This window comes from Rhineura floridana, chromosome 1 (genome assembly GCF_030035675.1).
Source record: "Rhineura floridana isolate rRhiFlo1 chromosome 1, rRhiFlo1.hap2, whole genome shotgun sequence".
In the NCBI taxonomy this organism is placed as follows: Eukaryota; Metazoa; Chordata; class Lepidosauria; order Squamata; family Rhineuridae; genus Rhineura; species Rhineura floridana.
Genome location: NC_084480.1, coordinates 240,543,421 through 240,570,641, shown reverse-complemented (window position 1 = coordinate 240,570,641; position 27,221 = coordinate 240,543,421). Strand labels below are relative to the sequence as shown.

The following is a 27,221-nucleotide window of genomic DNA, read 5'->3' as shown; positions in this document are numbered from 1 at the left end:
GTCTGGTCCTTACTAACATTCATTTATAAGAGACTTGCCCAGAAAAACACAGTTGTACTTCACTTTAATCTCTCTGCTGAAGAGAGGAAGAATCAGAGTGGTACATTGATCTAAGCCATTATTGGATAGTGATTAGTTGGGATGTCAGAAAATTCTGTCATCTCTGACAATTGCCCATGTTGTCTGGGACTAATGGGAGACAGTGTCCAACAACATTTGGCTACCCATGCTCTACAGAGATCATGAAATCAGACCATCCTTGATCAAAGGACTCTTACGTTATGCAACTACTAGGGGTCACAGTTAACATTCGTAGATGTGAAAGCCCTTCCATAGAAGATCATCTGTGGAAGGTATTTGCAGATTGTTATGATGGAACACTTCTTCTTGGCGATCTATGAGCGATGCCATCGGGAGTCATGTACTCCCAGCAGGGTCACCCATGGCGGTAAGGTCAAGGGAGAGGAACCAGACAAAGAACGATCCAAGAATGTCCTCAACGGCAGAACAGGTGGAGGATAATAATGTGTATGTTACAACGGCTGTGAAGGCGGATGAAGGCTGCAGCAGATAAAGGACTTCCAATCGTTGTGGTACCCATGCCATTGGATCAAAGCCTTTTTCTGTCAAGATTGTGTGTTGATTGTGGTGTGCTGATCTCCCCACATAAAACAAATTCACGCACGGGCGTCTTCCATAACAAAAGTCCCATGGCGATCAGTGAATGACTACAAGGGCAGGACTGTGAAATCCAGAAGCCCCTAGTCATGAACTGGTACATCGGGGGTGGATACAGATGGAACAATATCCACTCATTCACTAGCATGCATACATTATTTATGTCTTTCAGGGTAAGCCCTTGAAAGGCAGTGCACATTAAAATGTAAAAACAGCTCATTAAGACCATATAAAAACAGCAGCAAAAATAAAACAAATAGCCATCAATCAAAGCCTGTGTGTCTATGTCTATGTGAATGTGTAAGCAGCATACAAACAGACCTGCGCACGTGATTTCTGATGGCACAAAGTGGGATCCAGCAGCTGAGCTGTGTGTTTGTAGCCATGTTTGAAAACTAGTAATAATAGCACAGATAATCTGCTTGGACACACCTTTTGTTTTGCAGCTGTTAAGAGCAGATCATGGGTAGGGAATATAAGTTGAGTTCATGTTGGGTCAGAAGGTATTTTGTTGGAACAGGCCTCTGCTGAATGTTCATTCAACAGACAAGGCCAGTTCTCTTAATGAGTTCTCAATCTGTTCTTGCATATCTTTCTCCCCTTCATCCAGTTGGACAAGGGAGACAGTAGCTGTTGCATCACTGTCAGGGTGACATGCTTTGGAAGTTCTCTACGGAAACTCAGAAGTCTGTAGGTTTTCCTGCCTAGGTAAGCTAAATGCTTGTTTACTCTCCCTATGCCATTGAACCCCAGTAAACAGCCCTTTCAATATAAAATAGTTTCTGCATAGTTCCAGTTGTCTTCCACCCTTGTCTTTCACCCCAAAGACAGACTGTTCTGGGGCATGCTGCTCAGTTTATATCCCAAGGATTTCAGGGCAATACTAAAATAATCCATAACAAGTTCACTTAATGGTGGATATTTAACAGGTATGGTACTGTTCATAATTCACAATTTGAGGAGTGAAAATTATTTTCCCCAGTTTTGAGAACAATGAGCAAGTTCAGCCCAAATCCTCCAGAATTTGGGCATAGCCCATGATGGTTGCAGGCCACTGCTGTTTTGGCCATTGTCAGACCAGTAAGTCAAAGTAAGGGGAGAATGTGGCTTTGTTGGGAGAGTGTCAACAGGAGTGTTTTGGTGGTGAGTGGAGCTGGCGGGGAGAAAGTGAGATTGATTTCTGAGCTTCAGGTTGACTGCATAACGGTGCAAGGACTGTTCTAGATTTTTAAAATATCTTTATTGTTAAATAACTTAGATCATTCCTACATTAAACCAATATGAGCTGGAGAGTTTCCTGTAAGACTTGCATTGCAATAATAATTGTGTAAAGGTTTTCCTCTCCTTTTTTTTCTTTATAATGGAACCCCAAAATAAAATTTGTCAAGAACTCCAGTTCTTCAAAAACTGGAGTTATAAACATTCCAGTTATTATGAAAGTTGCTCCTCAGCTGAATAAACAGTACAGAGAGGAGGGGAGGGGTCATCTCCATGTTTTTTATAGTTACTCTTCCTAGCTGTCCTGCTGCTACCTCATGCACCAGATATCCAAGAAAGCTGACATGGTAAAGTTATATACAGCAGTGCGATGACCTCTTTGCAATGAGGATGCGTATCTATCCAATAAAGCCCCATACAAAATGACAGTGACAGCTGCCTTGTGGCATTCAGCTTGAATGGAACAGGTTTGCTCAGAAGTGTCGGTCTCCAGCATGCCATTACAGCATATAGCACCGGGGAAAACATCTTTAAACCCCATCCTGGAAAACTGAAACTTCTTTCAGCAGCTGTCGAGGCTGTTTAGCAGGAAAGGTGCTCTTCAAAGCCTTTGCACGGTGTCTTGGGTTGATCTTTTATGAACCTTCTGAAAGTTGAAACCTTTTGCCAAGGCAATAAAACAAAACCTCTATCAGCAGAAGCAGCAAAGCTGGAGGTTTTATGGGTGGAAGGAACTCCAGGGACCAAGGGAAGAAAAGCATGATGCATTTGAAGAGAAGTCAGAAGTTACCTCTGTGGGAAGAAGCACTTCTCTCTGGAAAAGACCCAAGAGCACTCTTGAAGCGTGGACTACAATATGTCAGCTTGAGCCTCATAATGAAGGGGATGACAAGGGCTCCTGAATTTTTATGGGGATTGCCACAGGTCCAGAAACTGAACCTCTCACACAACCAACTGGTGATCCTTCCACCTGCTTTGGGGAAACTTGACAGACTGGTGGTGCTGAACCTGTGTGGGAATCGCATGAAGTCTCTGCCCAAAGAGATTGGGCTACTCAGGAACCTCAAGGTTTTATTTGTCAATATGAATTGCTTGACTGAAGTACCACCCGAACTCGGGCTCTGCAAAAAGCTAGAAGTGTTGAGCCTCTCTCACAACTATATCTCTCATCTCCCTTCAAGCGTCACAGACTTGATAAACTTAAGAAAGCTGAATCTTAGCAACAATCGGTTCATTTATATTCCCCTAAGTGTTTTTGCATTGAGGAATTTAGATTTTTTACATGTAGGCTGCAACAAACTTGAAAACATTGGAGACAGTATCCAATTTCTAGTCAACCTGCAGATCTTGATTGCTGATTATAACAACATTCGCAACTTACCAAGGTCTATCTGCTCAGTCACTGCTCTTGAACTGTTAAATGTTGATTACAATTCAATTCAAACCCTCCCAGATGAACTTTATTTACTGCACCGATTGCAAAAAATTGCTTGGAATCCAATGGATAAGGGACTCCATATTTCACGCAATCCTTTGTCTAAGCCACTGCCACAGATTATAGATGGAGGACTGGATGCGCTCTTCAGCTATCTCAAAGATAAAAACCAGCTTCCCTAAATTTGCAGTTTGCTTGAGATAGACCCTGTGGACTTGTCTCAGTTTTGAGGTCTTTATTTTTTCTGATTAGTGGCTTTCACTGCACAAATAAAAAATTGGAGTACAGTTGCAATAAAGTTTTCCTGAGGAAGTACATTGACTTCATATTGACTGTGCAATGAATTATTTTCCAAATAATATGTATCCTTGGAATGTTTGGGTATCTTTTAGGATGAAAAAAACCCATGTGCTTGAAATATTTATCTTTATTTAATTGTAAACAGATTAAGTCCATCTGTCAGACTTCAATAATAATATAAGGAATAATGACTTAGTGTGATGTATTGCTCTAAAGTTCAATGGCCCTTTAAACTTCTACCAAGGAAAAAAATGTTACTGAAATGCTAACAAAAAGAACCTGACTTGGTTCTTAGGAAGAAAGCTTGATCTATTCACAAAGTGATTTGCTCTTATGCCATGACTTGTACTAGCTACCTGTTACTACATCTACATTGCTGTGGTAGTTCAGTCTAATTAATTCTCCAGTGTGTTTGATCCTAGAAATGCAAGCCTGCTATCTAAAAATTATCACTGAAGGAAGTAGTGAATAAAGTTTGCAGCTAATGAGAAAAATGTCTAGAATCAAAACAACTAGTACCTTAAAGTCCTGGAGGGTGGAATAAAGTAAGGTACATCACATCACATCACATACTAGGTGGAATTTATCCTGGTTGGTTGCTTGTGATGTGAGAAGTGTGAAAATAGCAAGATCACATTTATTTTCAGTGGGGCTCGTGCATGAGGATTTCCAAGTTCTTTGCCCAGATGTTATATACTGTAAATGATGAGCCAGAGAGCTATGTTGATGGGGACAACCCACCTTATTCTAGGGCTTGAAGTCATTACTTGCTTCCTTTTTATGTATTTTGGCACAGGCATGTATCATATAACGCCTCCCTGCTGTGGTTCCACATAGTGTTCTTGCGTAAGTGTCTTTCGTGAACATTTTCTGTTCCAATACAAAGAGCCAATCAGTGAAAAAGTCTACCTACCTTTCTCATAATTCTAAAATTAGTGGATATCCCCACACCTAGCCACTAGAAAGAATAGAAAAATAAAAGTCCAGCGATGGAGCTATTATTTATTACACCAAAACTAATCGATCTGGGACAGCTGAGAATGTGAATAAAAACTCTGTGTAACTTTTAACTTCATGACAGCTATTTTAAAAAAGCTTCACTTCAGCAACCAGAATTTCTATCTGTGGAATGCACCTTTAAAACTGTGTCGTCAGCAGCTTCCACCGTTTCAGTGCACGAGATGTAATGATGCAGAACGGGGAATATTGCCTGAGAATTTTGTGCTTATGGGATACCTCACAAGTGAGTGGGCTGCTCAAACTGCAGAGGATGTAAACTTGATTTGCATCTTACTTGCAGTTATTTGTGAAGGGAAATTCAGGAGTCCTAAATACATTTCTTCAGCAGTTTCAGGTTCCCTAGATGCAATTAAGGAGAAAAAGGAGGCATGTGAAGTTGAGGAAGAGTTTCTGCAAATAAAAAAGTGTCCTGTAATTAATCAACTTAGGTTGCAAACCTATGCACACTTACTACTCAGTGAGACTTACATCATGCATAGGATGGTATTGCCAATGCCTGATTGATGTAACATGCTGAGTACTTTGCTAAATATCTGGGGCACAATCCCACCAAATTAAGCACATTTTAAATCCAGTTGATTTTGAAGTCATGCATTTCATCCCTTGAAATCAATGGGGCTTAAAACAGCTTATCTGTGGCTGGATGCCTTTAATATCTCTTTTACATCACCTGTTACAAAATATATATAATACGATGTATTCAGCTTTTGATATATATGTATTTTGAAATAAACATGCAATGACAGTGCATTTCATATATAGTAAAGGGAAATAATAATGTGTGTGTGTGTTGTATTTATATAAACACAAGCTAGAACTGTCTGCCTTTGCAAGCTGATGGTTTGAGATGGATCCCTGTCAGTTTTCGCAGAGCTTCCTGTTAGCATGGCTGGTGCTCCTCTTGACGCAACAAAGGACAATTAAACTCTATGGAAAATATATTTGGTAGGAAAAGACTGAAGGAACTGGGTATGTTTAGCCTGGGCCCTGGAGAAGAGCAGAGTAAGCATGACAGCAAATACCCAAAGTCCTGTTAAACAGAAGAAGGCAAAGACTTGTTCTCTGCTGCCCGAGAGGGATATAGTAGGCGTAATGAGTTTAAATTGCAGGAGGGTAGATTTCAGCTGAATGTTAAGGGAAACCTCTTGACAATAAAGAGCAGCTCCACATTACCTAGCGGGGTGATGGGCTTATTTATCTGTCTGTCTATCTAGCCAGGCCTTTTAAATCTACCAGTTTAATTCATCTGTATACTAATATCTGCCCTGCTGCTGCTTATTTACATAATAGTTTTATTATGTAAATATGATTCTTGAGTGTGTTTTTTTAGATCCAGAGCTTTGCTGAAAATGGGGTAGCAAGTACATTAAAACACACAGAATTCAGACATACATACTTACAGGTTCTTTTAAGTATGATAATTGTATTTGAAATACCCAACTGAAATGTCTGAATGTTGGCTCTTGTATGCCATTGTTGATGGTCATGTGTTAAAGTTTTTTTACAGCATAATCCGATTCATGTCTACTCAGAAGTAAATGCCATTGAGGTCAAGAGGGCTTTTCCCCAGGTAAATAATATACCTTACATTTGTACATTAAATGCTGTCACATTAATCATCTGATGAGGGGGGGAGCCTCTGTTTATCAGCAAATAAGGATTAGACAATAGAAGTTAGTTATGATATGATTTGGCTGTGATAGCTCCACATGGTAATTTGTATGGCAGTTTAAAGAGAAATTGGCACCACGGGAATGTTTAGGGTTCTGTTTCACAAGATGAAAAACAGCAGATGGTACAAGGAAAAGATCCCCAGACAGTAGACGATTCTTTTTTTTAAAAAATCAAAACAGTGAGATGTGTGGATAGAGCAGGGAATAGAATATAAAGTGTGACACCAGTATTTTGAAAGTGATGATGGTGCTGAATAACAATAGTATTTCCTTTGTCCTGAAAAAACTTTAACTAGGTGAAGCATTAAAATGTAAACTACCTTCTCTAACAGGGGAGGGGAATCATAATTAAGGCTGCAATGGTATGCACAGTTACCTGGGAGTGTGACCTGTTGCACAGAATGGGACTTGCATCTGTGTAAATATGCATAGAATTGCACTATTAATGGTAAACTGAATAATGGAATTGCATACCCACACCTTCCTGCACATTCATAAAGAGGCAAATTATCCCCTCATACTTCATTCTGTCCACTATCCAGCCTGCATGGTAGAACTGAATTCATGATTGTATTGCTCTGTACCAGCTCACCAGTAGTGTAGTGGCAATTTCAGAACTGCAGGGTCTCTTCATGATAGTCACAGCCACGCCCCTCCCTATTATTATTATTATTTTTTTCCTGTTGGTTGAGAATGATATCCTTGTTAATGTCTTCTCCCACAACTACAGATGTCCCAAGGAGCAAATAAGCATGAAAGAGAAGAGTGTTAGCTACTGAAAAGAATCTTCTCAGTGGCTGATTCATCTCCTTCAACTCTGACTGGCTCCAATCAGCAAGAAAGGACAAGGAAGCATGCAAACTCTTCTCAGTGGCTAACACACTCTCTTTTCATGCTGATTGTCTCATAGGATGCTGGAGAAAAAGGGACACTGCGGAGATCCTGCTCCAAAAAAAGTACAGGGTCTAAGACCCCCTGACACCCTGGACGACTACACCACTGCAGCTGATAGCATTCCAAAGGAAGCAGGACAGAGCTGGGCATACATGGGGTTGTGCTTCACTGCAAGGCAATGATGGGGAACCTTTGGCCCTCCAGATGTTGTTGGATTCCATTCCCAGCCCTAGCCAGCATGGCCAATGATCAGGGATGATGAGATGTAGTCGTACAACACAACTGGAGGGGAACAGATTTCTCTTTTCTGGTTTAACAGACGGTCTAATGCAGGGTTGGGAAACCAGTGGCCCTGTAGATATTGCTGGACTGCAACTCGCATCATTCCTGATGCTTGGCCATGCTGGTTAGTGCTAGGAGTTGGAGTTCAACAACATCTGGAGGGCCAAAGCCTCCACATTCCTGGTCTAATGACTAACTTTAATCATTTGGGGGTTTTCCCCTATGAAAAAAATGTTTCTATCAATGTAATGGTGGTCGACCTTCTCATTTTATGTTTGAGACCATCAAAATGTTTTTTAAACTAGAAATACTAAGCACCTTTCTCCCAGAAAACTAGTAAGATTTCAATATGCATAGTAGGATTTGTTTTGTTTTTTTAAAAAAGCACAAGAATCTCCTACTACTCATATCAAAATCTCGGTCTAGTATTTGTAATTTAAATAAAAATGTAGTTTTGTGTTGTTTTATAAAAATGTTTCTCATCCTCCATTTCCAAAATTATAAATTCTGCATCTACCCTGGAACATGCAAAAGTGTAGGATGAGATACATTTTGCTTTATGGATATGAGCTGCAGTTCTGCTCAATTAACCTTAAAGTCTCTTATTTCATTAGGATTTAAGCAGCATAACTGCAATCAGGATTGCAACTTTTATATCAGAAGCTTTTTGGCATGCAAATAGCCCACCTCATATTTCCAAATTTTTACTTTACCTAATGCCTAGGATGGTGAAATCCCATTTCTTTACACAGGAACAATAATCCCAATGTATTATCAATATTTACTCTTCTAATAAGAAAAGCAGAAGAATTAAAAGGAAGAAGGCGTGATTGACATGCATTTGCAGGTACATGATATTTAGGTAGCCACATTTGATAAAAGAATGAAGCAGAATTTTATACTGCATCATAATTCTATATTCCCATAGCTTGATTAATTTTGCTATAATAACTGTGAAAATTATTTGATCTCCTTAAGGCTATACACTCAGCCTCTTTTAATGAAAATCTACATTATTGGCACTTAAATAATACAGGGGAAAGGTTCACACATATATATGAAGTGCTTCTAGTAATAGCATGACCCTTGGTGCCACAATGGAAATCTAAGAGTCCCCTCCTTCTAAAATAGTGTTAAATTTCCATTTATAGCTGTGATAGGGTATGAGATGTTAAGCCTATCACAGGCATAAGATTAAATGTTCTCAGTGCTGATTGGAATAGAATGCATGAAAGTAAGATACATTTACCTGCAATCTGTTTTGTGGATGTGAATATGTGTTTACGTTTATTACTTGGTTGTAAGGAAGAGATCTATATAGCAGAAACATTTGAAATCACGACAGCAGGCTGATTAGCAAGAAATGTTTGGATAGAAAAATATTTCTTAATACATTGCATGGGCTGAATATGCAGGATACATGTAAGTAAAACCACATGGAGGATTTTCCTGTTTTGACTCTGTTGCTGGTTTTTTACCCCAAACTCTGGAGAGAAGACAAGGCCCAGGCAATAGCTTTAAACTATTGTCACAACTTTTTTTAGGATGCATAATGAAAATTCAAAACGTAAGAGAGGCTCAGTGAAAGAACTGTTGTATCTCAGAGCCTATGAAGTCCAGCAGATTTGCCACCCAGTTTAATGTGGCGACTAATTCTTAATGGCCTGAGAGCCAGGGAAGAGTAACAAAGGTCTGTTGCCCAGTTCTCAAACCTGTTCCCTGGTGTGATTATGACAAAACCTAGGAAGTAAGACCTTCCCTCAAGCCTCTGAGTTGGAATGTTTTCCAAAGCCTGGGCAGTAGGTTTTCAAGGTCAACCAACCTCAATGTCGTTGGGAGTCACCGTGGATCTGTCCTTACCCATTCCCTTTGCTTATGTGTTTTGATGTGTCCCCAAGCCCCACAGGCTATCTGATGATGACACTCACATTACTGATAGTCTTCTCAGTATCCTATTTTTGTGTACTCAAACAGTCCCAAGAAACCCCACACACAGTTTTAGAAAGTCCTTAAACTGTTTGCAAGTAAATAAATTCCCATTCTGAGAGCAGGCTGATATACAGCCCTATAAATAGTGTTAGACCATCCCTGATCAAACTGAAAGGAAATATAGAAAAATAATCTCCTCACAACTGCAAATTAATTCAGCTTTGATTAAACTTCCTGTGCACACTACTCAGTGCATACCATATATGTCCATCTTGCAACACACACATAATCCTTTCCTGTCTGGAACATAAAAATGTTAAGAATACATTTTAATGTAGCATTAATTCTGTCCAAAAAACAAATGACTCTCCAAAATGCTTTTAAAATCTTGGAGTCAATTCATTAAAGCATCTCCCTCTGACTTGTGTGTGTGTTTTAATCTTTGAGTTTGTTGAAAAGACTGTACTGTTGTTTGTAATGCTTTTTCTCATAAATGTAATTGAATATACTAATATAATCTTTTACTGCCATTAAAGGATTGGTAAATCCTACATCTGGGCTCATACACAACCATTTGCAATGCTGGATTCAAATACTAATGATTGCCTTGCATATATTGATAGTTTTTCTGAAGGAGCTTATATCTTGCTTTTTCAGAAACACAAAATTGAATCTAATCAGTTATCCCGAGTTGACACACAACTAATTTAGACCAATTTTGGTCTGTCTAGACTATCTGGCAGGCTACTTGGATCTTATCTGATGTACTTATTATGTATTTTGTGAGTATTTTAGGATTTTTTATTGTTGTTTTTATATCTATTCTTAATGTTGTAAGTTGCTGTGAAAGACAAAATTGTCATAAGAACAAAACATCAGAAGAAGAGCCCCGTGGATCAGACCAGTGGCCCATCTAGTCCAGCATCTTGTTCTCACAGTGGCCAACTAGTTGCCCATGGGAAGCCCGCAAGCAGGGCCGGAGTGCAAGAGGACTTTCTCTTCCTGCCATTTCCAGCAACTGATATTCGGAAGCATACCACCTCTAACTATGGAGGCACAGCACAGCCATCATGGTTAGTAGCCATTGATAGCCTTATCCTCCATGAATTTGTCTATTCCTCTTTTAAAGCCAACCAAATTGGTGGCCACTACTGCCTCTTGTGGGAGCAAATTCCACAGTTTAACTATGTGCTGTGTGAACAAATACTTTCTTTTACTTATCTTGAATTTTCCAACATTCAGCTTCATTGGATGTCCATGAGTTCTAATATTATGAGAGATGGAGAAAAACTTTCTCTACTTTCTCCATGCCATGCATAATTTTATACACTTCTGTCATGTCATCTCTTACTTGCCTTTTCTCTAAAATAAAAAGGCCCCAATGCTGCAACCTTTCCCCGTCGGGGAGTCACTCCATCCCCTTGATCATTTTGGTTGCCCTTTTCTGAACCTTTTCCAGCCCTATAACATCCTTTTTGAGGTGAGGTGACCAGAACTGTACACAGTATTTCAAATGCGGTCACACTATAGATTTATATAACAGCATTATGATATTGGCTGTTTTATTTTCAATACCTTTCCTAACGATCCCTAGTATGGAATTCGCCTTTTTCACAGCCGCTGCACACTGGGTGAATATCTTAATTGAGCTATCCACTACAATCCCAAGGTTTCATACCTGGTCAGACACCACCAGTTCAGACCCTATGAGCTTATATGTGAAATTAAGATTTTTTGCTCCAGTTTGCATAATTTTACACTTGTTTATATTGAATTGCATTTGCCATTTTAGAATCATAGAATAGTAGAGTTGAAAGGGGCCTATAATGCCATCAAATCCAAATCAAAGCATTCCTGACAGATGGCTGTCCAGCTGCCTCCTGAATGCCCATTTTACTGCCCATTCACTCAGTTTGGAGAGGTCCTTTTGGAGCTCATCTCTTTTTGTTTTAACAGCCCTGAATAATTTAGTATCATCAGCAAATCTGCCTTCCTCACTACTCAGCCCAACTCTAGATAATTTATGAATAAGTTAAAAAGTGCAGGTCCCAATACTTATCCTTGGGAGACTCCACTTTCTACATGCCTCCATCGGGAGAACTGTCTATTTATTCCCACTCTCTGCTTTCTGTTTCCTAGCCAGTTCCTGGTCCACAAGAGGACCTCTCCTCTTATTCCATGACTGCTAAGCTTACTCAGGGGTCATTGGTGTGATACCTTGTCAAAACCTTTTTAAAGGTCCAAGTACACTATGTCCACTGGATCACCTCTTTTTTATTGTCCCTTATTGTCTTCTTACATTTCTTTTGCCATTTCTTTTTTTTATTCTCATTCAGACAAGGTTTCCATTTTATGAAGGAAGCCTTCTTGCCTCAAAAAGATAGGTGGAATCCAGCAATTAATCCCTTTAATGCCCTATCTGGAGATGTAAAAGGGTCTAAAACTGCTTAATAATATGCTTTTATGATATAAAAATATCATTGTCACAAACCTAAGCTTTAAACCTATGTACTGTCAGGATAGCAGCTTGTAAGAAGTTAAGTCTTTGAGGAATAGGTAGGGTCACAGAGCTTGTCATGGGGCTACTGGGCAGAGCCAGACATCTGGCAGATGAAAGTATCCATATAGGCAATGAGGCCATATACTGATGCAGTGGCTTTCCTCTCTTCTGGAGCTAACTGGATATAATGACTCATTCCGATTTAAACGGGCATTGGTAGGACCAATGAAGTGTAAGTGAGGCATGATTGGTGCACCAATCAGCTGCCAGGCTGACTCATGCATAAGTCAGATGACTAGGTAGCTGACTGCATATGAGGCCGCCACAGGTCTTGTCTTGATTGACTGGACAAACCCCTTTGAAGCAACCAAAAGAGGAGGAGGCCAGCCCCTGGGAAGTGAAAACATCCTATGAGCTTACAGCTAAGGGGAAGGACTTAGCTGTGTGACATGGCCCTCTATTCTAATGAGACTCCAAACATATTTGTTAAGATACAGGACAGAAGGAGGGAGAGATGACTGATGACCCAGAGAAGTCTGACTGCTAATGTTAAGATCTAGAGATAGGAATCTATCAGTAGCTGAATCAGGATGTATAGTTTATCTGCTATGCTAGTGCTAAGTAACTGTAGTGCTGGGTTGCTCTGTTATCTCATGAATAAACTGTGTTAACTGGCATAGCTGGCATTAAATTTCATTGCCCACCTGAATCTGTTTAACAGAACATCTGTCCACCTTAACAGAACAATCACTTTGAGTTCCTTTTTTTAAAAAAAAATTATGATGATCATGATTTTCTAGCCTGTGCCTGATGTACATTTTAAGCCTTAAAATGTACATCAGGCACTGGTTAGAAAAAAAGGGAGAAATGCTTTGATATCTTTTTAAAAAGAAAATAAATCAAACTCCATCTAAATTTAACGTTCAGTTTATCATAGAGATTTCTTCCGTGTGCCATTTCAGCAGCAGCCTGTTGTCTCTTCTAGACCCAACTTCCACATTCACTGAATGTAATGGCAAAGAGTCATTAGGTCAAGGATAAAGAATGCTGCATTGATAAAGCCTGAGAAGAGACAGCAGAGTTCAAAAAAGAAATTTCTGGAAGCCTGTCTCATTTTAAAAAACAGAATGGATGTGAGTGCTTTCACACATACCACAGGTACAGTGAAACACAAAACTCTGCAGTTATCTACAGCGTTTTTTCCCTTGTGTATGGCTTGTTCACAAAATGTCTCTTGGCACTCAGGCCAGCTAAGCAGTTTTTGCGTTCACATCTGTCAATCCACAAAGGAGGTTATAGTGAACATGCAGTCAGGCTAGTATGCCAAGATTGGCGGCTGAATCATGCTGTATGATTGTAGTTGTGTACATTTTTAAATATGAAAAATAATTCAATCCTAGACAGAGAAGGATCATATGGTCCAAGTTTGCTTTCTCTAAGGACAGATCCTGTATAACACACAAACTCTTCCGCAATCAAGCCACATCTTACAGATCTGCCTTCAATAGATGTCCCATACTAAAAGTGCCATGTTCAATGAATAGTTTAGCAACATAATCCAACGGCCAAAGCAATTGAGCCAAGCCACACAAGAATTTAAAACAGTAAATAAAATTGATAGCTAATCCAGTGTAGGGAAACATTTCTTTCCAATCTTATAATATTCAACCCCTGAATGTAAAGCAAAATCCATCTATCAAACCTCCCTAGGAAATTATTTTCGTGACCCCGTAGAAGAAGGGTGGCTAACCTGTAGCCTTGCAGAAGTTGTTTGACTCCAATTCCCATCAGTCCCAGCTAGGGATGATGAGAGCTGTAGTCCAGCAACATCTGGATGATCTAGAACAAGCCCCACCACCACCACCATCAGTGTCTAACTGAGACTGTCACTGATGCCTTGGAGTAAGAGGAAGATGGTGAATTGGGAAAGGGAATCCTAAAACAGCCAAGTCAAAATAATACCAGATCAATTGTGCACTGACAAAACATTCTGAGCTAAACATTCACCTTCTGTTATCCTCAAATGCTTTCATATGAACTCCACAAAAGGATTAAAAAGTCCTGACCCGTTTTGCACTGAAACTCTTGCTCAGACATTAACAACAAAAATATCAAACCGTGAAATTTCAAAAACAGGATTTTTGTCTGTAAAATATTCAGGAAAATAAGTATGTTTTTTTCTAGTGGAGGAGACACAGAAGGGTATAGGAGACAAACTGATCCTGATCACAGGACACACATCTCTAAATTTGATATTAAAAATCATATCCTTGATACTTCTATCCAAATGTCTTTTGGAACCACTGAGGTTGTTTAGTGAACCCACCACACTTTTACAGGGATCATTCCAGATTTTACACTTTAATTATGATATTGCCTCTCTAGTTTTGAGATTGAAGGTCAATTCAGTTGTCTCAAAAATTGGAATTTGGAATGTGAAATCACCTTGTCTAAATCTGAAGTGAAAAGAGAGGATTTTCTGGGTCTTATGATTTACTCATCACTTTGGCAGAAAACTGACACGCCTTCTGATCTGCAGTGTCTACTTACTTACTTAAAAGGTTCAGAAAGGGCAACCAGAATGATCAAGGGGATGGAGCAACTCCCATCAGCACATGACAAAGGATTACCTTTTTTATTTTTCGGTTATGATATATGTAGGCCATTCCATATGTTACAAAAAAACCAAAATGGAAATATGCTGAGTGGGGCTGATGGGAGTTGTAGTCCAAAACATCTGGAGGGCATTCAATGGGCAAAGGCCAATGTAGAGAATTAATAAGAAACACGTGTGTAGAGTATTACATGTGTCAACTTTGCCCGTGGATTTTTTATTCTGCATTCAATGATATACCTAGGGGGTGGGGTACTTTTTCAGCCCATGGGCCACTGTTACTCATATGCAAACTTCTAGGGTCACATGCCAGTAGTTGGTGGGGGCAGAGGCAAAACTGGGAAGAGCAAGTGTGTGCCTGTTATCAGTAGTGGATGGTGAGGTGGCGGGGGTGGGACCAGAGGTTGGAAGTAATTTGTTAGGAAAATTTGTAATTTTCTGAGGGGCAAGTGGGTAATTTCTTTACATTTTGATTATAATAGGAGTAATTTTATTACTTTTGAGGTATAATTGTAATGTTTCTAGCATTACTTGGGACATTACTGGAGGGGAGGAAGCGGGGGAAGTTTTCTGCTCCTCTGATTCATGGCTGAAAATCATGTGCCTCAAACTGGGCTTTTGTGCAGCATCGCTCTTTCCTTGTGTCCTGTGGGTGTTTAGGAGGCAATGTGGGAGGAGGTGGAGAACGAGACGAGGGTGGAGTGGAGAGAAGAAATGGTTAAAATGGACAGTGGTGGAGAAGAATGGAGTGGAGGGAGAAAGCAGCTGGATGGCAAGGATGTGGGTGAAGGAGGCAGCAGCGGAATGGAGCTGAAGACCTGTGGAGGTGACAGACAATGGTGTGTGTGTATTAATATTGTGGTTGCACTCTGTGTCTGAAGCGGCCCCTGCTGCCCTCCATGGCTACTTGGCTGCATTTGCAGGGTTTTAACTTTTTTGCACCCCACGGGAAAGTGTTTGCTTGGGCTGGAGTGTCTTAGTTGGTGGCAGGGAGGGGTCCGGGAGAAGGCTGAGTGAGAAAGATGGCCCTTGCTGGCTGAGAGTGTGTGGGGGGTAGCATATGATTTGGCATGCAAAGCTCTGAGCAGTAGCCCCTGCCTCCCTTACCAGCAGAGAGACCACCACTGCTATCTTATGGATTAAAAAAAAATTCTATTACCCTCTCTCTGTGTGTGTTTCATTGTAATGTTGTTTTAGGCGACTTAAGTGTGCAGCAACCAAGGCCAGCACCTTGTAGGCAATCTAGTTTTTTATAAGAAACTTAACTGTATTTGTAATTATTACTTCTGAGTAATGGTAAAGTAATCAATTCCTTTCAGAACAATTGTAATTGCAATGGTAATTTATTTCTTTTTGGGGCCATGCAACAGTAATTGTAATTTATTCCTTTTTAAAAGTAATCTTCCAAGTTCTGGGTGGGACTTTGTTGCTCTTGCAGCTTCCAAACACAGCGGATTCCTGCTGCTGACCAAGAGGGAGAGGGCTTAAATGCAGAGAGCTTGTGTGCAGCAGCAGAGCCCCACCTGCATTGCATCACTGGACGCTGCTGCCTGTTACCTTGGTACAGTAGGTTACATTCTACCCATTCAAAAATCGGAGCTTTCTACAAACACCGCACCTCCTCCCTCTCCCCATCTGCCTTCTAAGCAAGCGAGGTTACCACAGTTCAAGGACACATTCCAACAATCAAAAGCACTCAAGGAGGGTGCAGCTGGTGGAAGAGGTGTGGCATTGGGAGTGCCCCAAGGGCCAAACAAAGAGACCTGGAGAGCCACATTTGGCCCCTGGACATGAGGTTCCCCACCCCTGTTATACATGCACTGGGGGAAATATAAGCAGTTGTAAGGACCTTAAAATCCGACTAAATTGAAGATGCAAATTAATGCATTTCCTACAGGAAGATGAAGATGTGCATGCAGGTAATATTATAGTGGAGAGAACCTTCAGCAAGAATCAGCAGAAACCTGATCCAAGCAAGACAGGAGTGCTCCTGGTTGGGAAGGAGACAAATTCTGGAATAAAGAGTCAACCTGTATGGTGGGGGAGTACTCTCCCTGCCAGTCTCATCTTCAGTGGACCCTTGAGCATCAGTATCAAGCTCAGAGATAGGAAACTGGTCCAGTTCCTTAGCCATTTTCCAGTGCAGTGTCCTGGTCACTGCTGAACTCTGAAGTCACAACAATATTATTCTTTTCCACACTTTTTTCCCCCACCACAGGTATCATTCCAAAATACTCTTATTGGGGGGAATGCTAGGACTATCCATCAAAAATGTAGGAAAGAGTCCCTTTGTTGTTCCTACATTACTTTTTTTTACTTTCCCAGTGGTATCTGTTATTTCACTGCTAGTGCCATCCAATTTAACAAATAATATATTTATGGATTCCTGGAAAGTGTATAATCTCTCTTCTCCTGTGGCATTAGCTCAGCATTGAACTCCAGGCATTATGGGCACACACAGTGCTTTTGTAGAAGTCTCCCACTGATTAAATACAGTATATCCTGGATGTCCATTTCATATTTCTAGAGCACAGTTTCATATTTTCACAGGAATGAAAAGCTACATGCAGTGAAACCATTCCACCACCCTTGCAGCTTGAATGGACTTTCATAACCACAGAATCACAGTGGGCCATTTTGTCATCATTTCTGTGTGATGGGTCGAAAAGAAAATTACTTGATTCGCATTCCCACACTTTGATAGAAGGAAGCTGTGCTCTCAAATTTAAACACATCCTACAATATCTAGAGCCCCCCTGGCTTTTTTTGCATACCTGTATGACCTGGGAGACCAGGATTCGAATCCACACGTAGCCATGAAACTCACTGGGTGACTTTGGACCAGTCACTGCTTCTCAGCTTCATGAAAACCCTGTTCATAGGGTCGCCATAAGTCGGAATAGACTTGAAGACAGTACATTTACATTTTATTGCATTGATACCATAATCTTCAAGTCACATGTGCACCACCATGTCACTGCTCAGGATGGTTTTCAGTAGGCAAAGCAAAGTGAAGAGCTGCTGAGAAAGGCGCTCCCCCTGCCTTAATTCAACACCATCAGTACCATATTATCTCAGGCTGCTGCCCTTGTTTCCTCCTCTGTATAATACTGATATGTTTATTGTTTTACTGTTTTTACATACTATAGTGCTGGTCATTGACCGTAATAAATGATGATTGATTGATTGATCAAGCTTCCATACTTTGGCTAGTCAAAGGTGTTTGCAGTAGTGAAAACCAACTATATTTTCACTAATGAATCTTGCCTGCATTAGGAGATATTAATACATTGCTGATGACAGATGTTTGCAGCTGGTGCACCTGAACTGGCTTCAATCATACTGTAGCTTAACTAGGGCCCAGAAATGGATTTCAGTACTTGCATTCATGAACTGTCTTGGTATGTTTTAATTACATGTGAGACTCATAAGAGTAGCTTTGTTCATGACAATCCATGTGGCAGCCATATGTGAGTGTTCCACTTGATGAGACTTCAGACAGTTGCAACGAATTTTTCCTATTGATTTTCAGTGACGTGTGTGATGATGTGACTGTTTTTCATTTGTATCAGTCCTGTTATATTGCTACTAGAAAAATCAAACACCACAGACAAGGATGGCTTCAAAGTTTCAGAAAGAAGCATGCACAATCTGAAATCCTCAAGCCTGTTACAGCTAAGGCTTTCCAAAGTTGAAGCCCAGCTTATAAAGATTTCTGCCATGCTCCAGACCTTTCAGATGCAGTCATCCCCTTTCAAACTTACCTGGCAGCTTCAACAAAAAGCAGCAGACAGCATTGTCTGATCTCTGTTAAAGCTTTTGTACTGCCACAGCAGTGTCCTGAGAGCAAAAATCAATGGGAGGCAGACCCTGACCTCATAGCAGGGTCATCGGTATCTATGGAAACTATATCCCCCTTCGATCCTTTTGCCTGGAATGCTGCTTTTCATGCTGATGATGTCCCAGGTGCAAGGATCCATGAGAAGTCAAAGTACTGAAGAGCTAATGGATATCCTGCAGTGAGCCTTCCCTTGCACCAGGTTAAGTTTACATTATTGTACTGCTGTTGCAATTGCTATAACTATTTCTAATAAACACTTTTGTGTTTTGTCGGATACACACCACCACTGTTAACCACCACTGTCAAAAAATGTCAGTGAATTCAAGGGCTGGAATTGACCCCCCCCCTCTCACAAAGACTTGGCCCGTCAAGAGAAGACTGAAGGGAGATATGATAGCACTCTTCAAGTACATGAAAGGTTGTCACATAGAGGAGGGCCGGGATCTCTTCTCGATTGTCCCAGAGTGAAGGACACAGAATAATGGGCTCAAGTTGCAGGAAGCCAGATTTCGACTGAACATCAGGAAAAACTTCCTAACTGTTAGAGCCATACAACAATGGAACCAATTACCTAGAGAGGTAGCGGGCTCTCCGACACTGGAGGCATTCAAGAGGCAGCTGGACAGCCATCTGTTGGGAATGCTTTGATTGGGATTTCTGCATTGAGCAGGGGGTTGGACTAGATGGCCTTATAGGCCTCTTCCAACTCTAGTATTTTGTGATTCTGTGTTTGCTCTGATAGTGGTACTGAGATTCCATTTCCAGCATTTGAATTTTCTCAGAATGATCTTGAATAGGGATGGAATATAGGGTGAGATAAGTTACCCCACCTAATTTACTCATTACAAGGCAAATGGGAACACATTGAAAGGCTTTTCCTTGTAACGTTGCAAATATCTTTCCTCTTCTTCTTCCTAGCCAATAACCTTAAAAGAATTTGTTCAGAAGAAAGCTTACATAGCACTGGCATGCAGCCTTCTGAAAAGACAGCAGAAGTTTGTTTGATTTTTTTCCCTCCACAAAGATCACAAAGGTCCCAATTTATAAGGTATGTACAATGCTTCCTGTTGCTGATTTGGAAGGCTTGAAACATCATAATCTCCCATGCACGTTAAATGCTTAATGATGCATCCACATCTTACATCTTCTTCAGTCTAAAGCAATCTTGCAAAGTACCAGTGAGCCAAAAAAACCCTGCAAAAAACAAACCAGAGGGGGAATTGCAACTGGAGTAAGAGAACAGAAGTCAAAGGAATTGCGTATTTGTTGTCTGTTAGATACACATATTAGAGTTTCAAAGGCACTGTATGTTCACTGTATGGGGACTGGGGTGTGTGTGGTTCAAAAGATCTTTCAAAGTGTAGCATGCCATGCTTTAGGAATTATGCCAAAATCACACTTTGAAAGGCCTTTTTCACCCCTATCTCAATCCCATTGTCTCATTTATAATGTCCAACCACTCTGATGTCAGACATTTGCTACCTGCTCTTCCCCACCCTCCTGCCGCCATACACATACCCCAAAACATGTTGATAGAAATATTTTATGGATCATCCCTCTTGACACTTTGGTGACCTAAATTCAAATGCACTTGAGACAGACTGAAAGCGTACTGCGTGGTCATAGCACATCATGGAGCAAAAGTTCCGTAATGTAGTAAATCGGGTGTTATGAAGGTGTAGCCCAGGAGGGATGACTCCTCCCAATCTGTTGCTTGGGACCCTAGATCTACTGGCCCATCCCTTTTTAAAACTTTCATTTTTCTTTAACTTTGCTTACAGGGTGGCTGAACACACTTTCAAACACAGTCCTGGGGAAACCATAGTCACCCAACATTTTAATTTGCCCATAGGCAAATTTGTGTCATGGATATGTATACCCCGAGTCTCTTAGGTGCCTAGCAGTGACCCTGTAATAAATATGAAGAGAGTTATGCAAACTTAGCAAGTAGCTTGTGTTAAGGCAACCATTCAACCTTGCCAGCTCCATTAATGAGGAGCCAGCTAATATATAGCCACTGTCATTTCTGGATACTGAAATATAAAAACCAAGTCCAATTAGCGTCTGTTATGTATTTATGTTGCCTTCTTGTATATCGCTTTTGTTAGAAATGACCTCAAAGCAGTATACATCAAAATGAAACAGATCAGTAAGAGTTGCAAAATGAGTTCAGGTTCTTCTGAGAGCCAAGCTGCACTCAGAAAAGGATACGGTGCCTATATTTATACCCTTGTGAATCAATCCAAATATTTTTTTTCCTGCTGGGAGAAGTCTGGATATGCAAACAATCCTGGGAGAGCAGTGTATAAATGGATTAAACAAGCAAACAAAATAGGTATCTCCCTGTGTGGTATATGGATTGGCCAAGGTATTGTCCTTGAGTACTGCTGAAGCTGGGGATAAGCTGTTTTTGCCAGTCCTTTCTTTGATTTCTAACATCAGAAATGACCAAGGCTAAAGATATGCTGCAGCCATACATGCTATATGTTCCTGCCTTTAGTGTCATCTGGGGAAAATGCAGACAAAAGTAATATATGTCAGTGGCTGATCTCAAAATCCTTTTGCTTTGAGATAAATTACTGAATCAGCAGGTGGGAGGTGGGCCTTTTAAGGCAATTTTAACACTAAGGAAAATTCAAGTAACTAATGTCCATTCTAACTTACCTTCACTAGTGGCTTTCTGTAGTAAGGAGCGGAGAAAGTAAATAAAGAGGGATTAACTTTCTGCAGGGTACAAAGTATATCATATAACACAAACACAATCTTGTTTATCCTCTGTGTACCCACCATACATTTAAAGCACATTCACCCCACCCAAATAATCTTGGGAACTGTAGTTTGTTAAGGGCACTGGCAACTGTAGCTCTATGAGGGGTAAACTACAGTTCCCGCAGGATTCTTTGAGAGGGGAAATGTACTTTAAATGTGTTTTAAATGTATGGTGTCTACGCAGCCACATCATAAAATCAAACTAAGAAAGTGTTAAGAACGTCATCTCTTTATCCTTTTAATGACAATTTTAATTTGCTGTTTTCATGGAATCATAGAGTTGGTGGGCATTTGGAGGGCAACCAGTCCAACCCCCTGCTTGATGTGTGACAAAATCTCAAGTTAGAGCATCCCCAACAGTAAGAAACCACAATATTGACCCTGCTTTGAGAATCACCACAATATAGTGATTAAGATGTCAGACTAGGACTAGGGAAAACTGGGTTTAACTCTGCACTCATTTATTTATTAATAAGTATCTTAATGCCATCCTTCAATCATATTCCTAAAGCAGTTACAAAAGAATAAAACCATAAAGCATGAAGCGTCTTGAATGATCTTGGAGTAGTGACTATCTCTCAGCTCTTACCTACCTCACACGGTTGTTGTGATGGGAAAATGTGTGGAAGAACTATTCACTGAAGGGTGGGATAAAAATGTAATAAATAAAGCATACTTCTTGGATTTGTGCCAGCAAAATATTTATTTGTCTATAATATCTGTACCTTTTTTTTTACTACTACCTAACCCCACATACCTGGGAGTAAGCCCCATCAATTCAATTCGACAGACCTTTCTTCTGAGTAGACATTGTTAGGCTTTCAGCCTATGTGGCTAACTAAAATACCTTAAAAATAAAAAGACAATAACAAATATGCAATCCTGCTATTAGCCTTCTCAGACACAGATTTGCAAGAGTTGGTTTGGACCTCCTGTTCGTCCAAGCACTACATAAAGGGTATCACAACCAGTCCAATGTGATGGTGAAGCTAATATAGGTTATAATTTTGTTTGTAGAGATGAGTGCTCCAAAAATGACTTAAAACTGTGGTTCTGCACATCTTATGCTCACATTTTGAAAGTTTTCCCATGACCTGGCAAATCATCATCCATTTAAATGGCCAGCAGATGGTGCTGTTGTTTAGGAGACATGCACCATGCCTCTGTCTCCCCCTCCACTTCTGAGAAGCTTCTGTGAATCTGCTGTGATTTTTTTCACCCATGGCAGAATTCTCCAGTCAGGTTTATTTGCTTTTTGCTGTTCTGTCTGCACATCTGTATAAGGAACACTTCCGAACTGGTATTTGAGTATCAACTCAAAGAAGTTGCTTTATGTCAAGTGTGGGGGAAACCACTGTATTTGCAGAATAATGTATCCCCAGTCCCATTGGTTCACTTGCATGTCCAGTTTAATGAGCTTGTAACACTTGAGGAACATTTTCTTTGAATTTTCCTAACAGTTGGGGGAAGTTGGGAATGTTTAGCACCTTCACTGAATTCTGTTTGACATTTATTTGTTTTTTAAAACATATTCCATCAATATATTTCTATCTGTATCTTTGCACATGGTGCCTTGATATTTATCTACTTGGTTTTGCATAGGAAAATACGGAACTGCTCTTCTGAGATATATATGTTTGGTCTATCAGCTATCATATCATATACATTATGGAACAACATTCCAATGCAGGGGTAGCCAACGTGGTGCCCTCCAGATGCTGTTAGACTCCATCCATTTCCCATCATCCCTGACCTTTGGCCATGCTGGCTGGGGCTGGTGGGAGCTGGAATCCAACCATATTGGGAGGGCACCTGTTATTCTTTCAAGATGCTTCATGACAGGAAAGCACAAAATGTTCACAAGTGGACATTTTCAGTGTGAAAATGATGCTTGGGTAAGAGAAGTCCAAAGTGTCAACCAAATCCTCCTTCTGCACCTCTCTCAGCATTATTTCTTTGCATCCCTTCCTGGCTCCTGCTCTGGTACAGAGATCCTTATGCTTGGGACACTGTTGCAGCATTCTAGGAAACCTAATCAACAGATAAGGTTGGGAGAAGGTAATGATGTAAGGAAGCGGTGGCAGTAGTGACAGGGAGGAGAGTCAAGAGCTGCTGGCCTCCAAACCCGGAGATCAGAGCTTTGTTGGTGTAGTAGGTGCCAAAAGATCAACTCTGCAAGGTAGAACCTCGCACCACTCCTTAAGTCCAACCAATTTGGGCCAGGAGTTGCCCAGACGTCACTTGAGATTCAATCAAACAAGAGCTAAAGGTCAGGCCCCCTGTCCGTTGAGCCCCCAGCCCCCAAAAGGTTATTCAGTAGCAGTTTGACCAAGAAGCCAAATAACTGGTTTAGTACCACAGCTCAGCTCCAATAAACTGTGCCAAAATATGAGATATTGATTAATATTTATTGATTAATATTTATTTTAAAATAGCAGCATAAAAGAAGAACCCATATACTAGTGAGAAATATTATCATAAAAGACTTAAGAGTACATTTAGGAAAATGTAAGGCAAGAATGAAATAACAACTAACTTGCCTAACTCTAATACAAACCAATAGAGCAACTGACCCCACAAAAACCAACAAATAGCACAGGTGTTAGGAACCAAGATATGAGGCACAGAACAAAGGAGCAAGACAACTTTTATAGGTAAAGGCCAAGTAACAGTGAACCAGTTCTCCTGGCCAGCCAGAGAGCTAGTTGGCTGAAACTTTCTAGAACTGGAAGGTATGTGATATCTCACCAGGGAGGAATCTATTCCCAACTAGCAGGTCCACCATTGTGGCCTTGAAGTATAGTTCGTACCAGATAACACAGGTGTGAGGATGAGCTCATGTCTAATTAATGGGAAAGAAACTTTTGCACACAGGCCAACTCCCTACCCAGACAGCTGAGCAAAGGAACCATTCTACTGAACCACATACATCTTTTCTTGGCAAGGAGCAAACCGCAATAAGATCCCATAGGACCCCATGCCCAAATCCTGGAAGAGATGGACTTGTCTTTTTATCCAAGTGAGATGTTCATAGCACAATCCACGTCTACTCAGAAGTAAATTCCACTGATTTTAGTGGGTCTTATTTTTAGGTAAGTGGATATAGAATGACAGGCTCAGAAACTGGAGTGTGTGCGTGTGTGCATGGGGGTGTGTGCATAAAAACACGAGAAGAGTCCATTTGGTCCAACATCCCTTCTCACAGTGGCCAGTCAGAGAAGGCACAAGCAGGATCTGAGTGCAACAGTACTCTCCCCACTTATGCTCCCCAGCAACTGGCATACTGCCTCCAACACTGGAGGTAATATATAGCCATTTTGGCTTGTAGCCATATCTTCCATTAATTTATCTAAACCCCTTTTCAAGCCATCCAAGTTGGTGTCTATTGCTACACTGTCTGGAAGTGATTTCCATAGTTTAACTATATGCACTGTGTAAAGAGGTACTTCCCTTTGTCAGCCCTGAATCTTCCAATGTGCAGCTTCATCAGATGGCCCTCAGTTCTCTCTAACCACTTCACACCATGCATATTTTCATACATCTTTATCATGCCCCCCTCCTTACTTATGTAACTAAAAAGCCCCAAACGTTGTAACCTTTCCTCATAGGGGAATTGCTCCATCCCCTTGATAATTTTGGTTACACTTTTCTGAAGCCTTCAGAAATATCCTTTTTCGGTGCAGCAGTAAGAACTATACACACTATTTAAAGTGCAGTAGCACCATATATTTGCATATTGGTTTTATTATATCAGCAGTTTTATTTTCAATCCCTTTCCTAATGAACCTTAATATGGAATTTTCATAGCTGCCGCACACTGGGTCAACATTTTCACTGAGCTATCCACCGTGGCCCCAAGGTTTTGTTCTTGGTTGGTCACTGTCAGTTCAGACTCCATGTGAAATGAAAACTTTTGCCCCAATGTCCGTCACCTCACTCGCTTACACTGGATTGCATTTGCTGTTTTAATGTCCATTCATGCAGTTTGGAGCTCTTTACTATCTTTTTGTTCTTATCAACCTGAATTTAATGTCATCAGCAAACATTTCACTGCTCACCCTTACCTTCGGGTCAATTACAGAGAAATTAAAAAGCACAGGTCCCAAAACTGATCTTTGGGGGACCCCACTTATTTATTATTTATTTATTATTAAATTTATTAGTCGCCCATCTGGCTGGTTGTCTAGCCACTCTAGGCGACATACAAAATAAAACGTATAAACACAAGCTCGGGGGTCGCATAACTAGTTACTTCTCACATCCCTTGATTGTAAGCATTCCTACTCTCTGCTTCCTGTTCTTTAACCACTTACTGATCTATAAGAAGACCTGTCTTCATATCCCAGGACTGCTAAGTTTACTCAAGAGCTTTTGGTGAGGGACTTTACTGAAAGGTATTTGAAAGTCTAAGCACAGTGTCTACTGGAACACCCTGCATCCAGGTCCCAGTGTTGCGCCAAGGTGGACTCAGATTTGGAGGACTCACAGGTCACCTCACTCAGCAGAGGAATCCCAAGAACCCCCTTTTACATTGCCCTGGCCTGAATTCATAGTTCTCTCCAAATCCTCAAGCTATCAGGGCTGACTCCCTGTAGGCTTCTCCTGCTCCACAGCCATGCAGGAACATGTGACTGCAGAATCAGCTATGCCTTTTAAAGACTGGAGACAGCTCCCGCAGGACTGGAGATATTGGAAGGCCTTTCCAGCCTTCTGACGCCTTCAGATAACTCTAGTCCTTTGCTGAGACACCTTCCACATCTCAGTCAACAGGGCCCACTCAGAGCTACCCAAGGGTCTGATCTGCCTGGTCTTCACCTCACCCTGCCCAGAAGCAGCTCTGGTAATTGCTACCATTTCCCCTGCAAGCCCCATGACCCATCAGAACAAACTGGTCACTGTTCTGAATCTTCCATAATGCCCTGTTCTTTGCATTGTTCCAGGGCATTGGGAATGGTAGCCACCACAAAAAAATGATGGAGAACCATTTGGAAAAATCTTCTCAAAGTGGTCTTTTTTCTAGAGGGATGAGGAAAAGAAAAAAATGAGAAAAATGTCTTCTGAGAAATTTTGACTCAGCTCTAGAGATGGGTGAGAATTCCACCCAATTCAGATTTAGTGCTGGATTTTCCAATGGTCCACATATTCTCCATCTTTGTGCAACAATTCTGTTTGCTACAAACTTCAGTGGCTTTCACCCAACACCAGATGTTTCTCCCCTCAAATATTCCATTGAATATATTGCTCTTTTCTTGATTTTATTAACAGCAAAGCAGTACACCTCTCTCTCTCTGCCACCCCCTTCATCAAATAATCCAAGCTCAAAGCAGGAGGAAGTAAACAAGCCTATAATAGAGTCAGAGAGTCCTTAATGTGTGTGGGACTCTCTAGCTGTGCCTTCTAATCTCTGCAGTGTTGACCCATTAAATAATTAAAAGGCAAACTTAGAGAGTAGAGAGTCTCACCCATGTTAAGTACTCTAGGTTTACCAAGGAAGAGGTAGGGGATGGGGGCGCTGCTTTCTTTCTTTCCTTTCCAAAGAAAAACAGCTAGTCTTTGCTTGCTAATGTGAAAACTGACCAGTCTCAGTCACAGCAAAGAAGGCGCATGAGGCAAAGCCGCTTTTCTTTATCAATATTTCCTCTCAAAATATCAATATTAATATCAATATTTCATTGGAGGAAAAAATTGGACCATTAGAAGTAGTAGATAGTGGACAAAGAACAAACTCAAATCAACACCATGTGTTAGGTCAACAGAATCCTTTCAAAGTGGCACAATTCAATGGATCCCATCCCTAGCATAAGCCACTAAACATCTGAGCTATGGCAGAGGAGGGTATTTTTTTTAAAAAAAACTGGATTCTGGGCACTCATTGATCTTAGTCAAGGAAACTAATGTTTGGTTAGTGTGGAGGCTAAATATGTATCTCTTTCTTTTCTTGTTTCCAACAGAATGATAGCAATGGACTGAGAAATATGCATATGTTTGTGGAAATTACTAGAAGAAGAATAGTGGACTGTTAATTATCAGTTAAATTAAGCTGACATTTGTACTGGGTTCTACATGTG

General features: G+C 40.7%; 1 protein-coding gene and 1 long non-coding RNA gene across 2 annotated transcripts in view; both read left to right on the top strand.

Moving 5' to 3' along the window:
* The first annotated feature begins 1,204 nt into the window (after positions 1-1,204).
* The window catches only part of LOC133369988 (uncharacterized), a 34,969-nt gene continuing 8,952 nt past the window's right edge, over positions 1,205-27,221 (top strand). Inside the window, exons 1-2 of the long non-coding RNA XR_009759052.1 lie at positions 1,205-1,386; positions 19,303-19,432. This is a non-coding gene — a long non-coding RNA (uncharacterized LOC133369988). The remainder of the gene's footprint in view (positions 1,387-19,302; positions 19,433-27,221) is intronic.
* Positions 2,295-3,657, top strand: LRRC30 (leucine rich repeat containing 30). Its single transcript, XM_061595836.1, has one exon. The coding sequence runs from the start codon at positions 2,617-2,619 to the stop codon at positions 3,511-3,513; it is 897 nt and encodes a 298-aa protein (XP_061451820.1). The 5' UTR covers positions 2,295-2,616; the 3' UTR covers positions 3,514-3,657.

Excerpts from the sequence above, each read along its gene's own strand:
- LRRC30 (XM_061595836.1), top strand. The coding sequence starts at position 2,617 with ATGGGTGGAAGGAACTCCAGGGACCAAGGGAAGAAAAGCATGATGCAT.